This window comes from Bombus pascuorum, chromosome 9, assembly GCF_905332965.1.
Source record: "Bombus pascuorum chromosome 9, iyBomPasc1.1, whole genome shotgun sequence".
Lineage (NCBI taxonomy): Eukaryota > Metazoa > Arthropoda > Insecta > Hymenoptera > Apidae > Bombus > Bombus pascuorum.
In genome coordinates this window covers 4825706-4850360 of record NC_083496.1, presented here as the reverse complement: position 1 = coordinate 4850360, position 24655 = coordinate 4825706, and the positions used below count along the sequence as shown (strand labels likewise).

The window sequence follows — 24655 nt, the reverse complement described above, 5'->3', positions numbered from 1 at the left end:
TGTTAAATGGTTATAATTTTTCAAAGTTCCTAGATCCATCAATGGGGCGATTTTTAAAATCGCTATGAAACTAAAAAGAAGAAAGGATATTTAGATAAAACTAATCTCAAATAATCCCCTATATTCTAAAGTTTCATTTGAGCTGTCAAAATTTAACGCATTCTGCCTAGGAGTCGAAGAATTTGGATTTTTTAATTTTGCCATTTGTCGATTGAACATAATTAGATGTTACATACGGACAGTTCAGACGCAAATATCTTAAGAATAAATTATGGGGACGATATGGTTATTAAGGTTTTTAAATTTGTTTTTTCGCGCTCTACAAAGTTACAAAAAAATGAACATATAGTTCTACTTAAAAAAGATGATGATCTTGAAATCTTGTAAAAGAAATGTTCATCGTTATATGTGTAATAAGATTTTTTAGTATTAACTTTCCCATATCTATTTATTTATGTTCTAAAAATATTCACCATGTTTTAAAGTGAAAATAATTCAAATTATCCAGATTAGGCATGGACTCTGTACTGTTTTATTCAAAACTTGTGTAAGTCCATTAATTTTACGGATTTGACAAAATCTTTCTACAAAAGAAATTGATTCCTTTTAAAATTATGGATTAGAATATTTCCTTAATAGTTTGAGTGAATTACATGAAACATATAAGCGTAATCCTAAAATTGTATTATTGATAAACGTGCTTAATGATTTAGTTGTTCAAATTTCTTTCAGTTTCATCTACATGGATCAGAACTGTTCATGAATTGTTTGCATACACTACTGTAAATGTAATATTTCATAAATTAAGATATTTTGCTATACTAGTGTCTCCTTCCCAAATTTTTTCCAATAACTTCGCTTTTCACTTCCCCTCTTTATATAAGAAGTTTATATAGAAACATTTGTAATAAAACATAGCTATTTGTAAAGATAACCATGAGGGATTGTATCCCATAGAATATGAACCTGAGTGCTACATCATAAAATCTGTAAATATATTCGTTTTATAATATTTTAGTTCATTTATACTTTCTTTGATATCAGATAAAGCTCTATGACAAGCTTTCTTTTCTGGCATATTTTTATAAATTGTTGGATTCCATCTCCTAAAATAAATTATGCATTATTTTTAAAAATAATGTAAATTAAATATAATCTATAATAGTTATCACTAGAGTATATAGATAATTTAAATGCAAATACCTTACTAATTCTTTAATCACACTGCAATCAATAATTCTATAATGTAAATAATCATTGACTAATGGCATAAATTTTAGTAGGAATAAACGATCCATGTAAACTGTATTACCCGCTAGAGGACAACTTTTACTTGGAATGTAGTTTTTTAAAAAGTTAAGTAACATTTGCTCTACATCCTTTAAACTAAGTTTGCTACATTTAGATTCTGCTATCAGACCAGTCTGGAAAAATATAGTTTTTATGATAAATAGCAGTTATAAATGCATGTTTAAAGTTCAAATAATTGCTATAATAAAAGATAGTTGATTCACCTTTGTATGCCAGTTAGTACACCATTCATTCATATTTTCTAACACTACATCTGGTTGATTAATTACAACATTAAATTCTTCACTTATAATATTCAAATCTTTGTCAGTTATCAAACAAGCAACTTCCAAAATTGTATCCTTCTCTATATCGAGTCCACTTAACTAAAAAGGAGTTTAATATAATATTTTTGTACGTTTAAGTTTATGATTACAGTGATTGTATATTCAGAAAAACTAAAGCAATCAAATATGTATATAAATCCTCATGAGTGTATATTATAACTTAACCTAGAAAAAGTTTTATAAAATATTTACTTCTGTGTCTATCCATACGATGCAATCACGGTTGTTATATGCCATATTTACGCTTGATGAGATCTAAAATATAAGATCTGTTTATCACTATTCTTGGAAAAGGATTTTTTTTTATAATAGTTATATTATAGTATATTATAATTTTACTTTATATAATCAATTATGTAATTATACTAGTATAGACATTTCATTTGGGATTAGGTTATGTTTCAAACTTATGTTTCACGTTTTTTCATACGAGAAATACGTTGTTTCGATAATTATAAAATATCAATTATTATGTAATAATGCTTATAATAATTATAATATAATTATAATATACTATAATATAACTATTATAAAAAAAAACTTATATTTTAATTTCATTAAATACTTTAAAAATAAGTTCAGTTATAATACGTTTACTGAATGTTATCTTGAAATGAAAACCTTATAGAAACTAGAATGACTCTTCTATGTCTATGCGTTTCCTTTCCTTTTCGTACAGCATATAGTATCAGTTATATATCAAATTATTTTTAATATATCAAGTCATTAAATATAATATAATAAGTCATTTAATATATTATTATATTAAGTCATTACTTATAGAGTTCATATACAAATTATCATGTCTAACTTAAACAGCTCGTGGAATATGGGTATCTTTTAAAAAAAATGTTTTCTACCATTTTGGAGTCCGCATTTCCAAAAATTATTTCTTGTTTCATGTGTACGTCATAAAGGGAATATGTATATATACTGTCCAAATTTCACGTTTCTAGATACAACGGTTTTTAAAAATATTGAGGATTTGTTCATATTTTTGTTCTTTTACAGAACATTTTTTTTTTTTTTAAATTTAAGCTGTAGTTCTACCTATTATGAATTACAATCAAAAGAATATATGAATAAAATATACATGAATAATGTAATGTAGCGAATATCGAACTGTTCTTTCGAGAAAAGGATTGTTGGCCCTGAAAAGGACCGTTTTTATTTTTGCTGCCAAAAAGATATTTAAGCCCGTTCTCCACGAATTCTGCGCGCTAATTGGATATCTTTTGGCATAATAGTAACTCTCTTAGCGTGAATAGCACAAAGATTCGTGTCTTCAAAGAGCCCAACTAGGTAGGCCTCGCTTGCTTCTTGAAGCGCCATAACTGCTGAACTTTGAAAACGCAGGTCAGTTTTAAAGTCCTGTGCAATTTCACGAACAAGCCGTTGGAAAGGCAATTTACGGATCAAAAGCTCAGTACTCTTTTGGTATCTTCGAATTTCACGAAGAGCAACAGTTCCGGGACGATAACGATGTGGTTTCTTCACTCCCCCAGTTGCAGGTGCACTCTTACGCGCAGCCTTTGTCGCCAATTGCTTTCGGGGCGCTTTACCACCAGTGGACTTACGAGCAGTCTGCTTAGTACGAGCCATTATACTCCAATATTATAGTACGGTCGCAGAATAAACGAAGTTTCGCAGCTCCGACGACGACTTGGAGTTTATATATCTTACGAGGCAGGAGCTTTGAGCGTTTGATTGGTTCGTTGCGGTCAAGAAGGGGCAGTCAGTTAAGGAAAGCTATTTTGGATTGGCCAGCTCGATAATAGTGGGGGATCAGTGTTTATCATATACAGAGGTATTTAATAACTTTTTAATTAAAAGAGTAATTATCGCTACAATTACAATCCAAAAGAGGCACCATAAAACCAGCTATGTTCTGCTCCCGCTCAATAAAACTACAATTTAACTGCCAGTTAACCTTAAAATTCTTATTCACCAAGCTTGCATCTATGTATATTGTACATACCTTATCTGCTTACCAAAGCAAAACATGGTACGATTTCGGAGGTTAAGTTATAAATTAAGATTAATTTTGTATAATCGATCCTTTTTAGGACCATCACATCTTTTTAAATGTATGGTAATTCTCCGTTTGTACAATAAGATAGTTTACTATGTTTAAAATTAAAATAAATATTAATAGCTAAACATTAATTCCTCGTTATGGTCTGTCGTTAGACAAGGTCGATGATATATTATTATGACAAACAGGTGGTTAATACAATGTAGTTAATAAGATATACATGTTTAAGTTTCTGAATTATATTTCAGATATATGTATTTGAAGACAAATGGAGTCATGGAAATATGGGCACATGAGAACCTAAAATTTTGATAGGAGTTGTATAAAGAAGTTTTCAACCTTTCTTAATACTATGTACTACATATATATTCTTTTATAAGACCGTAATAACGATTTTGCCTACTTGTAATTCTTTTAATATTCTAGGCTTCTAATATAAATAGATATTTATATTTACATTACACTTTGTTCTCCTTGTTTTCCAATTTGTTAAAATAGTAATTGATATTTGTAGTTTTGCTATTTCTAAATTAGGTAATCATATATCGTTTATGCGTGATACAAATACAATGTTACAACTCCAAGTCTATGATACTAATCGGCACCTTATTCTATAGTTTATGATCTTGCTACATACACGTATCTTGATTGGATAATACAGATTTAATAGATAGTATTGCGAATGATGTTTATTTAAATTCTACTCAGATTACAATTCTAAACAATTAGAAGAATCAGAAAGGAAAACAAGCAAAAGTTCCAATGAAAGAAAGAAATTGGTGGCCCTGAAAAGGGCCGATTATTATAAGTTTGTGAAAGGAGATGTTCTTTTGTTTATTTGGTATTTGTGTATTTAGTAACTGCCTTTGTACCTTCGCTAACTGCGTGCTTAGCAAGTTCTCCAGGCAATAAAAGCCTGACGGCGGTTTGTATCTCTCTCGATGTAATAGTACTTCGCTTGTTGTATTTGGCCAAACGAGATGATTCGTTAGCAATTCTCTCGAATATATCTTGTACGAAAGAATTCATAATGTTCATGGCTTTGCTCGAAATACCTGTGTCTGGATGAACTTGTTTAAGTACTTTATAGATATAAATCCCATAACTTTCCTTCCTCTTTTTCTTTTTCTTTCGATCCATTTTCTTCATACTAACACTTTTCGGATTCTTATCTATTTTTCTCATTACTTTCATAGCAGCTTTGAGAGTCATTATTGAATATGTATACTTATTACAATATAAACACAGAGAATATCTATACTTGTTAAAATATAAGTGCACAAAATATCTATGGTCGTTAAAATATAAACAATCTATACTATCTATATTAATTGAAAAAACAAAAACTTAGAATATCTATATTTGCTAATACTAGCATACACGATGTTGTCTCGTGCTCGTCTCGCATTTCTATTTGGTTCATCTGCTTTTATAGAAAACATCGTTCAATTCTTATTGGTCGAAAATGTAACGCGTTCATCAATAGTTCCAATGTTTCCAATGTTTCGTTTAAATTTAAACAGTAACCAGCAGAGACGTTAAAGTAATCTAGTTTTACTTTTCCATGCCTTTCGAAATGCTTTCTTAATTACCAACCAAGTTTTTTTTTTTTTTTTTTTATTTTATTTTGGTTATTTTACAATTTGTCCTTGCGGACATTTGGTAAAGTGTTATATCTTGTTGGTGAAGAAAAAAAAATATAAATAAAAAATAATATAGCATGTGGGCGGCTACCCCCAGCGGGGTGCCAGCTTCGTTTTTTTCTAAGTTATATCTTTTATGAGGTCTATTGGGTGTTTCCTTTTTAGTCTTCTTGCGATGTTTGTTGTGTTGCACGTTTCAGCTGCCAGCTGGTTCGGGTGTGTTTCTATTCTTGTTCTGTATCTTGTAATTACCAACCAAGTGGAGATACACTTCCAAAAAATTTCAAGTATCTTTCTCCTCGCTTCACGAAGTCAATTTCAATTCTCGGTGGTGATAACGGCGACAGGCAATTAACGAAGCAAAGACACAGTTAACCAATGCGGCACTATCCTTCTGCATACCATGATACGAAATCATTTTCCTTCGTACGATAAAAATTTCTTTCTTTCTCTCTCTCTTTCTCTCTCTCTCTGCATAGCTGTTGCACCACATAAAAAACGACACGATCGTTTTTGTCTTTGTCAGAAACAAACAACAAAAATCGTGAATGTAGTGGGGACAGAATCCCAACAGTTAGATGCCTCGAAGGATGGATTTCGAAAGGCATAGCCGACTTCGTTTTCCAATGAGATTTTTGACTCTTCTTAATAGCCTTTGGTTCTAGTACTTTTCCAATAAAAACACTAACATCATTTTTAAGAAAGCGCAAACAAAGAGTAGGTATATAAAGAAAAATCTATCAGTGGATTTTACACAGTTCATTATGATTCCGATAAGTGTTAAGTCTTTATACATTTTCATTTTTCTTATCTTAGCTGTGAACCGCAATGTTTTCTGCGATCAATGGGATACAAACTTGATACCCGATTCTTCTCAGGGTAAGTACATATATTGGTTTAAAAAAGACGCTTGAGTTTTTATATAATTAATTTATTAAATTGAGTTCAATAATAAAAAACAAAACGAAACAAAAAAGAAGAAGAGGTGGATGAATTAGAATCGGGCAGAATCGTCGGTGGACAATTCGCACTACCAAATCAATTTCCATTTATGGCCGCGGTGCATCAATTGATGCGCAATGGAATGATCTCACAGTGCGGTGGAACGATTATTTCCTCAAGATGGGTGTTAACAGCAGGTCATTGCGTAACATCTGGATCTAATCAATTTCTTGTTGTTTTTGGTATTTGCAACAAAACCGGGATAAACTATAATTTCTATAACGGGCCTGGTGTAGCGATGTTGACGAACAAAGCTATACTTCACCCGAATTATCAAACAATCTTGAATGATATCGCACTATTGTACATGCCACGCGATATTCCATTCAGAGGTAAGATTCTCATTATCAAACAAAGAAGAAACGTGTCCAACAAGCAGATTCGTATGTAAAAATATATTATGTCTATATTATTATTAAATCGTTCTTTTAATTTTTAGACAGTATTCAACCTATTAAGCTCGCAGGTTATAACTACATGAAAACATCATTCACTGACAAAACGGGTGCGGCCATCGGATGGGGAAAAGACGGACCTTCCGGAAGTGGAACGAAAAGACTAAAGTACGCGTTTCTACCAATTATTTCGAATAAAGAATGCTCCTTGTATTGGAGTGTTACGGAGAAACACATATGCTCTTCAGCCGCATACCATCAAGACGCATGTCAGGTAAAGCATCTTGTCGTTCCCTCTTTTCTTTACAATTTTTTGCTTAAAGATACGAAACTTTATTGGTTTTACTGGAAATGCAGGGTGATAGCGGTGGCCCGTTGATCGTGTTCAAAAATAACGTCCCTCTTCAAGTCGGAATCGTTAGCTACGGAGACGGATATTGTCCCAGTAATAAACCTGGTGTGTTCACCCGAGTCACTAGATTCATCGATTGGATTGAACAAGTTACCAAACTTCACCTTTAAAAAAACCTTCTACTTATCATATTAGCGGTTTTACAAGAATAATGGTGGTTATTGTTATCTATCTGTTAAGCATATTTTCATATATTCTGTGTATTATAAATAAAATTGGGTTATAGGGAATTTTAGCCATTTGCAGATTATAGCTACGTTTACGATGCTATCGAAATTTCCGGATTTTAACACGATTCGAAGGAAACCGTTTACGAAACCGATTAAAAGATTCTTAAATTCACTAATAGCCGATATAAGTTGCCTCAAACGCAATCGAAGCATCGTAAACCTTTTCCGCCTTACGTTCCTGCCTCACTTCGTAAAAAATTGGGCTTTTGAAAAAGAACATCAAACAGGAAGAAGATCTACATCTACGTTTTCGACAACGACTACGATGAGTCTCGCGAAGTATTGTCTTGTGAAGTACATACCATAGAATATTACCTTCAGAGATATTGATTGAGAAATATTGTTTTTTACTAACAAATATTGTTTTGAGGAGTATCAATCTGTGTGCGACTAGTTGTCTTTAATCAGTATAATCAATAAATCACTGTATCTCGCCTTATCAATTATATTTAGTTTGATCGTTTCACTTTTTGATTTCTAATAGTCTTGATTTGATTTGTAATAATCTTTCGAAAATATCTCGAAACAAAAATATCTCTTCTTAACCAAAGTATGAGATAAAAATTCAAACGTATGTAAATTAGAAATTAATACGTTTGTAATCTTTTTATACCTATAAATATCTTTTGATGTAATGTATGTACATAAATTGGAAGCAACGTAAATTCAAATATCTAAAGGTGGACTGGTAGACGGTGTGCCGGCGGGTCTTTTGTTCTCAGAAAATATTCAAGGGATATACCTGGGCAGCTGCAAAATGGAGGGGAGATCCCTTTGCTGACTCGACTGGCCATGTGATACGTAGTCGGTGGAGTAAGGTCTCAACAGCATAGCTCCGGAGATTCTAAAGTACATATGTAGTATACGTTACATGTATACATATACATATGCCGACTAACCGACGAAGAATGCAGCTACATTTGGAAGATAGATATTCGTTTTCAGGGCAAAGGGCCTTGAACAAAACTCCTGCAAGATTTAAGATATTTTTAAGAACGTTCTGCTTTCTCTTGGTCTTGCGATTTCCCTTTTCAGTTTAAATTTAATAAATTGTAGTGATAGTTACGCCATAATGATAGTTTTTTCGCAATCGATAATTAAAATTTCTTATGGTAATTCATTATCGGACGCTTCTCTTAAATATTTCATTAAAAATTGAAAAAAGCAACGAAGATTATGCAGTAACATTTATTCCATGTTTCAATGTACAAAGTTATAATCGATAGAACGTATGCAGTAATATCGTATTATTAATTTTATTATCGTAGTATTAATTTTTTAATAACACACATAAACACATAAAACATGATTTTTTAAATCCGAAACATATGTGTCGGAGATGATTTCTTTTGGAATGTTTGGGGAGGTCCCCGATACTTTAGTCCAGACTTTATATCATAGCCGTACTTAAACGATAAAACTGAGAAATGGCTGTATATGAGTTAAGCCAATCATGTTTGTCTCGAAGTGACATAACAGGTCGCTGAACGTAGCCATGGTCACGGAGGTATTGAGTAATTAAATAGCTTTCCATTAACCCGAGGGATACAGAGAGGTACGAAGAGGAATATATAAGGACAGTTTCACTTGAACCGAGGTTCAATTCGATAAGTTCGACTAGTCCAGTGAATAAGTACATCGAGTCACAAATCGCAATCGTCATTCCGTTGACAGTGTATTCGTTATCGAACCTAAACACATCGTCATCGACATCTCGATTATTCAACCACCGCTATCACTTATTAAACTCTGTAATACATTCTCTTTAATAAATATCATCTGGTATACAACAACGATGGCCAACTCAGATTCATTATACGCTCCGCATTCCAATGACAAACCGACAGATGTACAGGTATATATACTTATATATAAGTCGCCATCGATTTCTGATCCTTATTAACTTGAGTCGTTGTTGATTTGATCCTCTACACAATTCACACATGTACATATTAGATTTTACAGCAAATGTTGTCGTTAAAAAGATACATATGCTTCTAAGATCTTGTAGCCCATAAAAAATATGTGAAATGTTTTTTGTTCGTTTATTCATTTAGCGATAAAGATACGAAAATAGACATTCATATGTTATTTATTTTTTTATTTTGTTGTACGTTCCGACAGATTTTGCGTACAAGCTTTCCAAATGATTTCTTGGGTATTAACAATTTCGTGCATTTTTGATAAGGAGGCACCTTTCGAATGACGTAACTTTTCGAGCTTTTAGGTTTCATTATCTTACTATAGCACTGATTAATGCGAGTCATGATTCGTTATATGAGCGAAGAACCTTCTATGATGCTGCGCTTTTGAATATGTACTGCAGATGTTTGAAGGTACTCATATATATAATCTCGGCTTGAACGTCGCGACATCTGATTGGCTGACATGAAAGTAGTGGGGAATATACCTATTCGAATGTATAAAAGCGCTGGCACTCGATGCGACACCAGAGACGAATATTAGTAACCTTAGAGGTAACGTTGATATCGAGAGTGGTATTTATTAGAACAAAATCCTTCACTAGTAACTAGTAAATTTTTCAACATGACTGGTCGTGGAAAGGGAGGAAAGGGATTGGGAAAGGGAGGAGCGAAGCGTCATAGGAAGGTACTTCGTGATAACATCCAGGGTATCACGAAACCAGCAATTCGTCGCTTGGCTCGTCGTGGTGGTGTTAAACGCATATCTGGCTTGATTTACGAGGAAACTCGTGGTGTCTTAAAAGTTTTTCTAGAAAACGTCATTCGTGATGCGGTTACGTACACCGAACACGCTAAACGAAAGACTGTAACGGCTATGGATGTTGTATATGCTCTGAAGAGACAAGGACGCACTCTTTATGGTTTTGGAGGTTAAAATACAAAATCATTGTTGTGACATACAATCGGCAAAACGGCCCTTTTCAGGGCCACAATTTTTTCCTAACATAAGAACACTCGTTCTACTTCATTTAGAATACCTCGTGATACATATTTTTCAAATAAAATTGCCTTATGTATTGTAACTCCTGATTACTTTTGTTCATATGTTCAAATACTTCATTGAAAAATTCTATACAATCTGTTTATAGGGTATCGCTTCTATTACTATTATTCTTCTTCCATCATTCCTTTAGAAAGAATTAACTACTGGCTCTGAAAAGGGCCGTTTGTGTTTGAAAAGTTAATTATGGTGTTTTCCTTTGGTAAAAGTTCGACGTGAATATCTGGCAGTACATCTCATAGCGTTATTATTATTACAGAAAGTGATTTGTTGAGTTTTTTGTCATTGCAAATATGTAGCTAGTTATAAATGATATGTATGTATAATTTTTGTTTTCGTATTGTCGTGAGTAACATCAGTTAACTTTGTAAGAATCGTGCTTCGAATGCATAGAAAGGACTATTTGGTTACAACGACAAGTTTGGTTAGGTCAGCGCGCAATCGAATTACCGCTTATTACCACGTGTATTTTTTATTACCAATTCGACTCATTGGACTAACTATAGATGAAACAAATATGGCGTCCGAGTAAAATCATACAATATGCATAAATTTCTCGGTATAAATATGAAATTTGCAATGATCATATTAAAGTATAATTATAATTTTGTCTTTGTTACGAATATATATTGCCGATTATTAATCATTGAGAATAGGTATATTAAGGTTCGTCCTTGATAGCGAAACGAAAAGAACTGATCAGCAGGTTCGCAACTTGAGTTCTTTAGCGAACAACGAAGCCAGGGGAAACAAAACATTTACAATGTAATATACACCCATTCACTAGAAAGTCTAACGCAAATCAACATCATTAAAACGACTGTGGGCTGGCTGTGGGTACCACAATTATCCTTTCAAGGTCTCAAAGTCAAGGAAAAATGATGAAACAAACTATGAACAACCTCCAGGCAAGCTAAAAGACAGAATAGAGAACCCTACTAAAGAAGATCTATATTACTAAAAGATTAAAACAAAATAGTAACCATACAAGTCCAAGGTCCAAAAACTGTGATTATGGTGCTAACTCTCACACTAAACATACCAACCTTTAATCCATTCAAATTACTTAGGAAGTGTTTCAACACTGAACACAACCAATCCCCAAAAAGCACACCCCCTTTCCTTACAAACTCAAACAAAACAAAAGACATAGAAACATACATAGATAATATAGAAACAAAACACACATCATGTAAACCATCCTGATCCATTATTATTCTACATACACTCACAAAAAGATCTCCATAACACATATGATAATGGCTTCTGAATGTTTTTAAAACTAAACTAAAATAATCTTTAGAAACATTCAGCAACATGTCAAATTTAAGACATTTTGTACCAGAAACAATATCCAATTCCATAATTACTCTTTACATACAACATAACAATGTCCTTAAAAGGACTTCCTAAAATATATTACCATGATATATTGATAGAACTTAAAAGCCATAATCTAAAGCCAGCATCCTATACCCAAATACAAAATAACCAATTCTCAAGCTACCCAATGTACAAAATCACGTTCATTCCAGGAACCACTGTATTAGAAGTCAGGAAAGTAGGAATCATTTTCAATCATAGATGCATTGGGAAAAATATGACTCCAAAAAACCATTCATACAATGCTTATACTACCAAGCACATGGACAAGTCAAATTATAATAATATTACCCCAACAGAAACCTTTGCAATAGACACAGAATAAGCACATATCTTATTAATCTGCAAAATATTGACTGCAAGATAGAAAAGCTGCAGAAAACAAGCTACATAACGCATACAAAAAATTCACTTTCAAAACCAAGACATACACGTACACAATAACTTCTGATCATTTTCTGTACCAGCTCATCAAATCCAGAAATGGACAATAAGATTCCCAAAACACAAACTAGCCAGAAACATTCTCACCACACAAATCAAAAACCACATAGGAAAATTAAAACAAGCAAAGTGGCATCACCAAATCTAAACCCTCAGCATAACAGATAATATAGAGAATATATAACACACTATACAATAATTACTTATCAATATCTTCTCTAGAAACCCAGGCCTTTTTAAAGAAGGAGAAAGCTGAATTATTAGTCACCACTTTCCACAATATACCAGACATTCCCACACCAACTATTGCAACACAAATAGTAACTCAAATTCAAAATGCAACACACCCTGTCAATTACAACTATATAACCCCAGTAATAGTTAAAAAACACATGGATATAAACACATAAAACACATAAAAGGATTAACATGCAAGACATTGAACAACAGTTACAACAATCCACTAATAAACAAAACTAATAAACAAGCACGATACAACATAAAGGAAATTCCACTAAGAAATAGGAAAACTAAACAAAATTATCCAGAACGTTAGGCCCATTACAATAACCATTATATTTATGGGTTTTGAAACTTTTATCCTATCACTACTGAAGTCAAAAAATAAACCACCAATCAACAATGTACCTAACCAATAAATTACAGGTTAAGAGCGGGCATTAAGGCACACAGCCTCAGGTACCACATTAAAGCCACACGATGAAAAATAAAAAAAAATTTTTTAATGTTAAAAGAAAGAGATTTTGAATTGTTGGATGGCAGTAGAAGCGCATTAAATATAGGGACGGGTTAAAAAGCCGAGTGTTTCTTAGGTGCTGCATTCTGATTGGTGCGCTGCTGTTGGTCCGGTTCCTAATAAATATGATGAACCGACCTATGCAGTTCATTCACAGTAATACTTCGAGCGAGGAAGGTTCTATTCAATCGTTTGTCTTCATTTTAGTATAAATCTAAAATGTCTAGTCGTGGAAAAGGAGGGAAAACAAAGACGAAGGGAAAGTCATCCCGTTCGTTGAAAGCGGGACTCCAATTTCCTGTTAGTCGTATCCATAGACTTCTGAGGAGAGGTAATTACGCCGAACGTGTGGGATCTGGTGCTCCTGTCTACCTGGCTGCAGTTATGGAATATTTGGCTGCTGAAGTTCTGGAATTGACTGGAAATGCAGCACGAGACAATAAAAAATCCAGAATCATACCCAGGCACGTTCAACTCGCCATCCGTAATGACGAGGAATTGAACAAATTACTATCTGGAGTCACCATCAGTCAAGGAGGTGTTTTGCCAAACATTCAAGCGGCACTTTTGCCAAGAAAAACTGAAAGGAAGGCATAAATCATATATATATATACCAAATGGTCCTTTTAAGGGCCGCAAATTATGTTCAAGATGAAGGATCTTTCCGGATTTTGATTTTTTCTTTTAATTCTTCGGAGTTACAATTGCCAGAAAATTTTCAAATTTACATAAAATATGTGGACATATTTCAGTAACTATGTATAACCTATTATTTTATAGTATCCTATATACATAAATACTATAGACTGAATCTCTGGAAAGTTATCTGGTAAGGCTCATTGTCTGATAGACCAATGTATATGAAAGGACCCAAACGATACTAAAAATTATAACAAAGGACATGAGTACTATGGGCCGTGCTATAAGCCCTTATAAACGTATTGGAAAATTGTTCGTATTTTTAATAGAAAAATATTTCATCATTGTTTTCATTTTTATTACGTTATATCATTATATAATAAAAATGATGTATTTATTACCCGAATTAAAAATCTTAAAGTATTTTATCTTAAAGTAAAGGTACAATCATTTATGATCAATGTAATAAGAAATTTGTAAAAAATGCAGATGAAGGTTTTTTTTGGTAGACTATTTACAATCAATTCTCATTAAGAATTATAAGTAAATTAACAGATGAAGTTGACGGTGATTTGGAATTGGAACTTTTTGACCTAAACTTATTATACAAGTTCGAAATGAATCCATTAATAACAGTATAATAAATAAACGTAAATCAATAGTACCGCCAAAAGTTAGTGGGAAGGCAGTGAAGAAGGCTGGTAAGCCCAGAAAAATATCAGTAAAGCTGACAAGAATAAGGGACGTAGGAGGAAGGAAAGCTACACTATTTACTATTTTATTATTTATGAAGTTTTGAAACAAGTGCATCCAGATACTGGTATTTCTAATAATGCCATGAGTATCATGAACAGTTTTGTAAATGATGTTTTTGAACACATTGCGGCAGAAGCATCTCGCTTGACGCACTACAGTAAACGATCAACAATTATTTCTCGAGAAATTCAAATAACAGTACGTTTGCTTCTTCCTTGGAGTTTGTTAAGCATGCGATTAGTGAAGGAACTAACGCCGTTACGAAATACACTAGCTTAAAATAAACAAATGATTACTTCAACTACTGGCCCTTTTTAGGGCTACAAATGTTTAAACTATGGGAATTTATCCTTTTATACATTTTCCGTTCATATGTATTTTTACCATTTTATAACCCACTCACAAATTATTACTGGATTCATTCGGAGAATGAGCCTTAATGAAAAAATTTTTTAAAAAAATTTAGTTCGAAAGTATGTACAGAATATATATATACCAGTTTTAATATTATTTAAAATAAGTTCCTAATATGCGAAAAATGTATATACGTCAAGTAACATGTTAAAGTCGCATAATTGTAAACAAAGATAATTTATGACTTTTTGATTAGTGATTAGTGATTAGATTTTAATTAGTGATAGTAATAGAGATTAAATATATTTCATTTAAACGAAATTGAAAATATTAACCATCTCAAGTAGTTTAATAAATTAGAAAATGGAAAGTCAATATCAAAAATGTTTACACGGTTCTGGTCAAGATTTTATATCCTTACGTTAATTATATTTCGATCTTGCTATACCGTAAACTATTATTATAGAGGTCTAAGAAATCGCAAGTGTTTCTTTTCTTCATTGATAATACTCGATACAAAATATCGAATTTCTATTACGAATTGTAAATGAAATAAATATGTTGGATGTCGTTCTACAAAGCTGGTTACAAGAATTACTGGGATTAATGATATAACACGACATTATTTTTAGAAATTTCGAAAAAGTAAGAATGTTTGTACTTAAAATTATAATTTTCAAATTAAAATCATGGTTCTTCGGTAATTTTGTAATTAAAATTCGAGTTGATTTAATATCAACGTCAAATGATATAAATTTTCCAATTTATGCGAGAAATATGTAATATGAGGATAGATTTGGACACAATTTAAAACTGATGACTAGGTTAGGTTCTTTTATTGTCGTGTAAAAAAATAAAGATGAAAACGAATACTGTTTAAGTTGTCTTAAGAGTTGTTCCTTATCAAATATGAATTTGTGGCCCTGAAAAGGGCCATTTATATTTAGAGTAAAATTTGAAAATTAAGCAATTATTTTTTTGCTGTTGATTTCACTGTTCTGGAAGCCGCAGCAGCTTTCTTTGGTTTTGGGGTTTTTGTCTTAGCTGCTGGTGCTTTAGTTGTCTTTTTGCTCTTTGACATAACCTTAGATTCAGTTACAGATTTAACTTTTTCAACTTTCTCAGGTTTTTGAGCTGCTTTGTCAGTAGATTTTTTCACAGCTGCCGATTTCTTAGCATCTTCGGTCTTCTTGGGGGAATTCGACTTCTTCGGCGACGTAGATTTTCGAATCGGTGACGTTTTCTTCTCTACGGATTTCTTGGGTTTCTTCAGTTTCGATACTGTGACAGTTCGATGTATCTTTTTCGACTCAGAGCTCTTAATTGTAGACAGTTTAAACGATCCAGAAGCACCTTTACCTTTTGTCTGAACAACAGCGCCAGAGGTAACGGCTGACTTCAAATATCTTTTAATAAATGGTGCCAATTTCTCTCCATCAACCTTGTACGTCGATACAATATATTTCTTAATTGCTTGAAGAGATGATCCCTTACGATCCTTTAGTTCCTTAATGGCAGCGTTTACCATTTCAGAAGTTGGTGGGTGAGAAGATTTTGGCCGCTGTGATTTTGTAGACTTCGGCTTTGCTGTCTTCTTCACTGAACTGGTGTTTTCCACACTCTCCACAGAGCTATTCCCAGCTTTGTCCTCCATTGTTTAATTATAAGTACAGATAATCTCCTTGAAAAACCGAAACGAAACTAAACGAAACGTTTTTCAGCAAAAGATGACAAGCGCAGTTAATAGGTATACCGACAATGCCAACTGACGTACACTACCCCTGTATACGTTTGCGACTGCCGACCATAGAGAGTAGCCTACTGAATATGTTGAGCGTTGAGTTTCTCGAAAAACGGTGAAGCGGTAAATAATCGGTTAAATTAATGCATGATTATTTAAAATAATGCATCGATCGAGGTATAAAAAATGCATGAGTAAACGGCCACGTGTATCAGGTCTTATTCAGCAGCTTTTATTTTTTCCTAAATATTATTTACTTTCATACACAGCCTGATTTTCGAACGAGTGTCTCTTCACAGCATCAGAATAGCTTGTGGAAAAACAATAAAAATTCTTTAATTATCGCAAAATTATCCGGTAATTTTCATTGTTAATCATTCTAGTAGAACCAACGCTGCTGATTATCAAACATTTTCCGTGAAAATTCGATTAATAGTTGTGAAATTACAAGATTAAAATAGACACTACCGAAATGGATAGTCTTCAAGAGAATGGACGACGAAGCCTGTCTTGATGTTTTATAACTCAATGATCTATGGTATAAAATTGATGTAATTTTAGATGAATCGTACATTGATACCATAGAATAATGGTAAAGTGGCAAAAATTTATAAGAAAATTAATAGAGAAAAGATCAATTCAATACGTTTGTTTCGAATATGATGCTCAAAAGTCATAACCTCATTAGTATATAAAAAAAACGAGTTATTTAATACCATTCATGCAGTATCAAGTCGGATTTTTGTTTCTTTGCTAGAATCAAAATATATTTTGAAAAAAATATTAAATTCAGCCAGGTAAAATTATTGTAGAAAAAAGAAATTTCATAAAAAAGAAAGCAATATACATATCGATGATGTGATGGTAACACGAGCTTGGTATTGCATGTGTGAACAATTTTTATTCTTATAAAAATCGTATTAGCTATTTAGAATCTTAAAATACTTAAATGCGACATACATAGTTTCTAGAAAACAATCGTTTTCAATATATAACAATATAAATCATGTGACGCAGACATAAAGATTGCATTATAAGATGGATACTAAGCATCTATTGCGCGTAAAAAATGGTTTCACGTCTTATTATAACAAAATTTTGAATTTCCCTTATATAAATTGTAATATACATGATTTCTATGATATGTACAGTTATAATGTAGGTATATAACACAATTATTTTAACACAAAAGTGGTGCAAAATTATCAAAATATCTATTTATTTGAGATGAGAGTGTTGCTTAATCGTTTAAAGTAGACATCTTGTTTTAAACATAATCTTTTATAGTCATAAAGTAACATAATCTTTTATTATGACAGCAAAATATCCTATTTACCAAATTATTGGCGTGTCACAGTATTTTGTAAAACAATAATCAGGTAATACATGGAATTTATTTCGTTATTTTTTAGCATTCGCCTCTTAAATTCAATTTCTTTTTTTTTTTTTTTTCTTAATGTGTATATGTACAAATTGGAAGAAAAGATTTGCATTTTTTATCATTTAATTAATAAAGTACTATTCACACATATGTATATATATATATATATATATATAAACATAATAAATTATATGTTCAGAAATGAAGTTATAAATTAAAGTAAGATACTTTTACATAGGGTGCGCCAGCAGTTTAAAAAATATCAACAATTTTAGCTGCTTTGTTACGAAAGAATATTATTTGACGAAATTATTCATCAAGTATCTTTTAATCATTGAAAACTTCGAAAAGAGTACTTTCATTTAGCGATAGCAACCCTAACTTTGAAGAAATTATTTATACTTAAGTTACACAACATAGAATATGTATACATATGCTTAAAGATAAATAATGGTTCATTATTTTAATTTAAGGTAGGTACAGTAATAGAACAGCAAGCTTTAACTTAAAATTGTTTACATTGAATTATATTTTATTGAAAAATTGATAAAAATAAAATTATATCTGATACACATATTAATTTGGTTAATTTTTTTGTAACTAAATTACAATACATTTTTATTAAATTTTCACATTGAGGTTATGTCTCGGCTGCATAAAAATTGCATTGAGTTTGGGTTTGAATACAATTCTTTGAATACATACACGTATATTTATAATAATTTGTATTTCAATGAATTCATTATATAATGTGAACATAAACTTGCGATATATGTTTCACTTGCATATCATCTGACAATTGTTTAATCTATAAAAAATATGTACAAGTGAATTTATTGCCCTTTTACATTTAAGATTACATTTACGTAATTGAACGTAAAAGTGAATTTGAAATAAATAAAGATTAACAAGATAAATTAGTCGAAGCATGGGTATCCTACGTAAGCGCGCGAAAATTTATGAGAACAGTGCAGTAATAGTAGTGACAAAACGTTTTGCAGCGGTCGGTCTCTTTGGGTGGGGAAAATCAATAAGAAAACCGAGGTTAAATCACGAGTATGGCTCATTAACGTTTAACGAATAAATCTTCTAGTGATATTTTTTAATATCGCGATATATATATGAATGTGTCTGTGTTTGTGAAATCTTTACACTGACGCTTTCAAAATGTGGCGTCTCTTGATGGACACGGAATTTGACTGAATGTAGTGCGTACTTGGTTATCTTTAACAGCTGTGTTCAATAAGAGGAAAATGTTAAAAAACTATGTAATTGAGGCTTCTTGACATCTAATTTGAGGAACGAGATATCGAGTTGCGCTTAACAATGTTAATACTTCGAGAAATTTTGTTAATTTACTTTACATTGTGTATCATATCACAAATCAACTATGTTAAAAGTACACATATTTCGGGTACCTTTAATACAAAGGAATTCTTCCGTTTTCTCATAAAATTCGGTTTTCAAAAAACTGATCGTCATCGTCAAAAAGATTCGGTTGGATATATTTTCGGCAATGTAACGTCGAAAAGCAACTTTTCTGCTCCAATTACATTGGCAGTTTTAGATCGTGGTTATTTTTTAGAATATTATGGTAATCGTACATTAAGAGACAAAAACACTGCTTGTACTCTTATGTTTAACACTTTGAATCAAAGTTCTTACGATATGCATTGTAATGAAAAAGGACAAGACTTTTTGAGGTAAGTTGTTTTTCTAAATTCTGTTTTATAATTCTTCAAAGTAGCATTAGAAACTTAAATTACTTAATGTCTTTTTTTATAAAGGAGAATACCTTGCCAAAAAGGTAAATTATGTCCAGATGAAGATTCCATATGGAACATTGTAAAGGGATATCAATTTACGTATGTTATACAAGATTTTTGGCAGCCACGTTTTTGGTATATGAGTCTAGTGGCATGTTACAGAAATACAACTACTTGTCAGTGGGAATACTATGATAAACATGATGAATTAGAATACGATATTTGGCTAGTAAATGGAAATCCAAATACTAGTGGCCTAAATAGCTTAACATATCAGTTTTCATATGATAGACAGAATACTATAGAATTGTACTTGCTGTTTTTTATGTGTTACATTATACTTGTGCCACTACAATTATATGCTGTAAGATTACAAAAGCATCCTGTAACAAGATTATTCACAGCTAGTTTATTATTAGAGTTTATAGCAGTGTGTTTAATTTTGATACACGTGTTAAAATTTGCTCTTGATGGAGTCGGATATGAACAATTAGAAGTTGCTGGAGATATTTTTGATATTTTATCAAGAGTGAGTTTTAATAAATAATTTTTGACCTTTTTATTATTTATATTCAAATTACCTATAATACTTTAATTTTATATAACTATTTTTATGTGATTTAGACATCATTCATGTTACTTCTTCTCCTACTTGCTAAAGGATGGGCTGTAACTAGAATGGAATTGACATGGAAGCCATTGGTCTTTACTATATGGCTTTGTTATGGAGTAGTTCATATTCTCTTATATGTGTGGAACATGGTATGCTTCTATTCATATATATTTCCTTCTGTAGAAATGAAATTTCAATTAAGTACAGAGATAATATTTTTAGACTGAGGTTGATATTATTGAAGATATTGATGAGTATCAAACATGGCCAGGCTGGTTTATACTTTTATTTCGTAGTGCAATAATGATTTGGTTTTTATGTGAACTTAGAAACACTATGACATATGAACATAATACTCAGAAATTAAATTTTCTACTTCATTTTGGTGCATCTTCATTGGTTTGGTTTATTTACTTACCTATTATAGCACTTATTGCTCTTCAAGTAAGTGCATTGTGGAGGTTTAAACTTCTATTGGGTAAGTACGTCATAAAATTTTAAATATAACACCATTTTTATTTGTGCACTTTATGGTTGTAGGTATTACATACTCTGCTGATTGTTTTGCATATTGTGTAATGGCACATTTACTTTGGCCAACTCGAAGCGAACAATATTTTTTACTTGCACAAGGAGCAGATAATGGGGATGAACTTGATGAATTTAATGAAGCGCCACATGTATTGAATAATTATGTAGAACCTCCAGAACTTACTAAAATAATTACTTAATGTCAAAGCACAAAAGGCAAAGAATTACAGATATGAAAACTCAAACTTATAGTTTGATGCATACTGTTTGCCAAATAACAAAAATTTTATAGAATTGATAATACTCTGCTATATACTTGAGACTGATATATTCTGAACACTGTGTAATTAGAGACATACTAATAATCAAATTTACATTTGTGATAGGAAGCTAATAATTGACACAATGAAGAATAAAAAAAATTGGTGAGTATGATATGAGTATCTTTAAATAATTTTTTATTTAAGAAAAATATAGACATATGATTGAGTTATATCAGTTTGTAGATATAAATAGATGTTGTTATCTTCTATGCAAGGTGTTTGCTAAAAGATGGTACAAAATTTAAAGGGTACTTCTAAAAGCCAAAGTAAGACAAAAATAAAGAATAGAAATCAACTAAAATAGCTACAGTAAAGTTCTTTACATGAATGTGGATGGATGGAAGTGGTGCTATGATATATACGCAATACAGAGAATATACACATATCAAAACAAACGAAAAATAACTATTACACACAGTAATATTTATATATACACGGGTATACACGAAATAAAAAGTGAGAAAGCAAGAACAACTAAAAATAGAACAACTACAGAGAAATAAATTAAATCGATATTAGTACTACAAGTTATTAACTACGAATTAATATATAAATAAAAAGAAGATTTTAAGTTATTACGTCAAATAGCTTTTCCAACGTTCCGGTTTCGTTGTTACAATAATTCTGTCGTTCTGAAATTATTCTAAGTAAGAAACGGCGACGATATCTTAGAAGTCGTTTTCAAATAAAGATATGATCATTATGGAACATATATACTGTTTACCAAATATGTTTAAAGAACGTTTATCACCTCTAGATCAAAGATCAGAACAATAGACACAGACTTGCATTGGTGGCTTGAAGTTGCCATCACCTATTTTTATTGTTTTTTACATGCCAGTAACTAATTCAATTAGTTGCAAATGCAATTTTTTATTTTTCACTTTCGTTTTATTTTGACTTGTAGAAATACCCTTTAAAATGTTTACCATATTTTATAAAACATTCTGTATAACTTTTATGCTACTGTATATAATAATAATTAGCTATCAGTATTTAATATTTAGGGGATTACTTGTTATTTATAATGGTACTTATATAGGTATAGTCTTTATTCATATTTTTTACTATTTACAAGACTAGTAAATACAATCCTGTAATGTCAAATTTCAATTTTAAATTGCTCATGTCATACTCTTTGATCATAAGAATTTAACACCAATTCATCCATCACTATTTATTAATTATATGTAAAAATTTCAATGAGGTAATCATACACAGTTGTATTTGTAAGAGATTTATGTCTAATTTTATTTCTAATTCTACATTCTGTACTTATGTATATTTGCTCTGTATGAGAATTGTTCCATTGCACATTTTAGAAAAGTATGAAAGCTGAAAATAAATTAATTGACTGTCTTTATGTTTATTTTATTAGTATATATTTGTAAAAACATGTATGATTCTAATGTACATAAATGAAATTATTTATCAATATATTATAGATAAGGTACTCATAAAAAGTATTCTATATGCATTAATAATTTTTTCAGTATTATATTGCAGTAAATACTGTGTTAAAATTTGAACCAATGGGATTATCATAAATATATCTTTTATATGTATTTTAATAATGGCTGTTATCATCTTAATATATTTTTTGGTCTATAACCATACTTTTACTTTTTCTTTTAAATAAATAGCACCATAAAACATTCAAATATTTGTTATTTGAAACATACAAAGCTGTAATGCTTTATGTGAGAGTTTCATTCATCAACATTCATTTATGCTCTTATAGACAACTATAACTTTTTTGCTCAATCTTGTAACAAATCAAGTATTAAAGTAATAAAATATTTACCTGGTATACTTATAAATTGTGTGCATGTATTCTGCAAGATACAATAATTCAAATATATTAATACTTATAAAAATAAATTATTACAATATAGAAAACTAAAACTATAACATTTTCTTTAGATTTTCATTCATAAAAATCTCACACCCAAGAGAATGTAAATAAAATAATTCTAAAAAAATTGTTCATGCATAGCAGTGCTTTTTTATTTTATAAAGAGGATCAAAATATTTGATATGTACAAATGTTTATTCTATTTTTAAAATATTGCTGAAAGTTTGTAAATTAATGTATGTGAATCAATTTTGAAAATATGTACCTATTATTCTTAGATTGGTAATTTCAAAAGTAAAAGACAAATGTGCAAATTATGCTGGCATAAGCTTGCATCCAGAATTGTATGTTATTATATTATAAAGAAATAGAGCGATAACTAAACATGTTCTAATTAAAAATATTCTGTATGTATGTCTTTTAATACATAGAGTTTTTAACAACTACATTTTGTTGATATCCTCTTGTATGAAAGCTACGTAGAAAAACAAAGCATTAATAATTAATAAAGTATTAGTCAAAACATAAAAGTTTTAAATCAATTATAGATTTATTTAGACAATGCCAGCTAATTATTTCTTTATATATTTTTAACAATAAATAATCTTATTCAAATTTACAGTAGCTTTAAGTGTGAAGTAAGATCGTCTATCAATTGCTTTGGACCAGGCCCAATTCCAAGAGTAGATGTTGTACCAGGTTCTAATTGACTTTTACCTGCATCTTTTATTATAGAAATAATTAAACCAGCTTTACGAGCATTGGTAGCCAATGACATTAACTTCTCTTTATCAGATATCTTTAATACAATTTTAGGTTGACCCTGAAATAACCAAGATTCATATATTTGCTGATATTTTTTGTTAGCTGATATTTGACGACAACACTCTACTGCAGCATGGGCACATTGTGCAGCAGTTTTTCCCTTTCCCATGGATATGTCTGATCTTACAACTAGCACCATTTTATAATGTTCACTTTTTGAATATTTTATAGGATAAATAAACACATGTTTTATATAATTCATTAACGACATGTTTATTTATTCAAGTATGACTCTTCTCTCTTTTTTTGATATTTGTCCATACATACTTTGAATCTTTTTACTTGCTCTTGACACTTTCTCCAATCTTGAGTTTCTACTATACACTCCTAAAAATGCAATGAAAAATTAATAATATTTTTACATTATATGATTTCATAATTGCACATGTAATATATGTACATATAAAGATATAATAACAAAGTAAATACTTGAACTTCATAATGTAATTCCATACAACCAGTTTTTTTTAACATTTCTTCCACCGGGTCATCAACATTTTGTTGACGCGTATCTAAATTTGGAATCATTTTACGTTTAAGTTATACGCATAATATTAAATTTTGTGGTTATAATAGTAAAGTTTAAAGGTTATTTTGCATGTATTCGTTACACTTTAATAAAACTACGACACTTTATAATTAGTTTAGTAGTAGCAGAGATAGTAGATTGTATTTCAGGGCACCATATATAAATAAGTCCCAACCTGGAATAGGGAAAACAGTCTGAAAAACACCATGAAAATTTCACGTCTAGTCGTGAAAAATTACATGGATGGTCTACAAAGTTCACGTTCTTATGAGGTAGACAGAGGTGGGTAGAGCATCTTTATCTTTTTCTAAGCATTCATACCATGTCACGTATGCGCAGAATGTAAACCTTCCTGTCTTTCATGTTGATTTTTCACAACTAGCCATAATTCAATTTTCAGATAATTTTCCCTAGGCGTC

General features: G+C 31.0%; 10 protein-coding genes and 1 pseudogene across 11 annotated transcripts; 5 read left to right on the top strand and 6 right to left on the bottom strand.

Annotated features, from left to right (window-relative positions):
* Window positions 1–919: 919 nt before the first annotated feature.
* Window positions 920–1970, bottom strand: LOC132910450 (probable oligoribonuclease). Its single transcript, XM_060966144.1, has 4 exons — window positions 1830–1970; window positions 1515–1676; window positions 1204–1424; window positions 920–1106 (listed from the first exon to the last, which is right to left on the bottom strand). The coding sequence occupies exons 1-4, from the start codon at window positions 1872–1874 to the stop codon at window positions 974–976; spliced, it is 561 nt and encodes a 186-aa protein (XP_060822127.1). The 5' UTR covers window positions 1875–1970; the 3' UTR covers window positions 920–973.
* Window positions 1971–2779: 809 nt separating this feature from the next.
* Window positions 2780–3264, bottom strand: LOC132910445 (histone H3). Its single transcript, XM_060966138.1, has one exon. The coding sequence runs from the start codon at window positions 3237–3239 to the stop codon at window positions 2829–2831; it is 411 nt and encodes a 136-aa protein (XP_060822121.1). The 5' UTR covers window positions 3240–3264; the 3' UTR covers window positions 2780–2828.
* A 1184-nt stretch (window positions 3265–4448) lies between these two features.
* Window positions 4449–4899, bottom strand: LOC132910447 (late histone H2B.L4-like). Its single transcript, XM_060966141.1, has one exon. The coding sequence runs from the start codon at window positions 4882–4884 to the stop codon at window positions 4507–4509; it is 378 nt and encodes a 125-aa protein (XP_060822124.1). The 5' UTR covers window positions 4885–4899; the 3' UTR covers window positions 4449–4506.
* Window positions 4900–5702: 803 nt separating this feature from the next.
* On the top strand, window positions 5703–7359 carry LOC132910443 (collagenase-like). The gene is made up of 4 exons (XM_060966136.1): window positions 5703–6194; window positions 6293–6649; window positions 6757–6986; window positions 7070–7359. The coding sequence occupies exons 1-4, from the start codon at window positions 6080–6082 to the stop codon at window positions 7232–7234; spliced, it is 867 nt and encodes a 288-aa protein (XP_060822119.1). The 5' UTR covers window positions 5703–6079; the 3' UTR covers window positions 7235–7359.
* Window positions 7360–9796: 2437 nt separating this feature from the next.
* Window positions 9797–10271, top strand: LOC132910448 (histone H4). Its single transcript, XM_060966142.1, has one exon. It carries the CDS (start codon window positions 9902–9904, stop codon window positions 10211–10213), a length of 312 nt encoding a protein of 103 aa, XP_060822125.1. The 5' UTR covers window positions 9797–9901; the 3' UTR covers window positions 10214–10271.
* A 2384-nt stretch (window positions 10272–12655) lies between these two features.
* LOC132910446 (histone H2A-like) lies at window positions 12656–14318 on the top strand. Its single transcript, XM_060966139.1, has 2 exons — window positions 12656–14057; window positions 14124–14318. The coding sequence occupies exon 1, from the start codon at window positions 13143–13145 to the stop codon at window positions 13518–13520; it is 378 nt and encodes a 125-aa protein (XP_060822122.1). The 5' UTR covers window positions 12656–13142; the 3' UTR covers window positions 13521–14057; window positions 14124–14318.
* Window positions 13825–14739, top strand: LOC132910553 (histone H2B.3-like; annotated as a pseudogene).
* Window positions 14740–15586: 847 nt separating this feature from the next.
* LOC132910444 (histone H1-like) lies at window positions 15587–16406 on the bottom strand. The gene has a single exon (XM_060966137.1). It carries the CDS (start codon window positions 16324–16326, stop codon window positions 15643–15645), a length of 684 nt encoding a protein of 227 aa, XP_060822120.1. The 5' UTR covers window positions 16327–16406; the 3' UTR covers window positions 15587–15642.
* Window positions 16407–18315: 1909 nt separating this feature from the next.
* Window positions 18316–22386, top strand: LOC132910921 (integral membrane protein GPR180). 2 transcript variants are annotated; one of them, XR_009658879.1, is made up of 6 exons: window positions 18316–19497; window positions 19582–20089; window positions 20185–20322; window positions 20396–20651; window positions 20714–21129; window positions 21204–22386. XR_009658879.1 is itself a non-coding variant. In XM_060967117.1 (5 exons), the coding sequence occupies exons 1-5, from the start codon at window positions 19121–19123 to the stop codon at window positions 20902–20904; spliced, it is 1470 nt and encodes a 489-aa protein (XP_060823100.1). In that variant the 5' UTR covers window positions 18316–19120; the 3' UTR covers window positions 20905–22386. The 2 variants fall into 2 exon arrangements, 1 of the variants encoding a protein (XP_060823100.1); XM_060967117.1 differs by having other exon boundaries at window positions 20714–22386.
* An 884-nt stretch (window positions 22387–23270) lies between these two features.
* LOC132910929 (peptidyl-tRNA hydrolase 2, mitochondrial) lies at window positions 23271–23918 on the bottom strand. The gene has a single exon (XM_060967127.1). The coding sequence runs from the start codon at window positions 23916–23918 to the stop codon at window positions 23499–23501; it is 420 nt and encodes a 139-aa protein (XP_060823110.1). The 3' UTR covers window positions 23271–23498.
* On the bottom strand, window positions 23895–24278 carry LOC132910931 (cytochrome c oxidase assembly factor 4 homolog, mitochondrial). The gene is made up of 2 exons (XM_060967129.1): window positions 24137–24278; window positions 23895–24034 (listed from the first exon to the last, which is right to left on the bottom strand). The coding sequence occupies exons 1-2, from the start codon at window positions 24233–24235 to the stop codon at window positions 23921–23923; spliced, it is 213 nt and encodes a 70-aa protein (XP_060823112.1). The 5' UTR covers window positions 24236–24278; the 3' UTR covers window positions 23895–23920.
* Window positions 24279–24655: the final 377 nt, after the last annotated feature.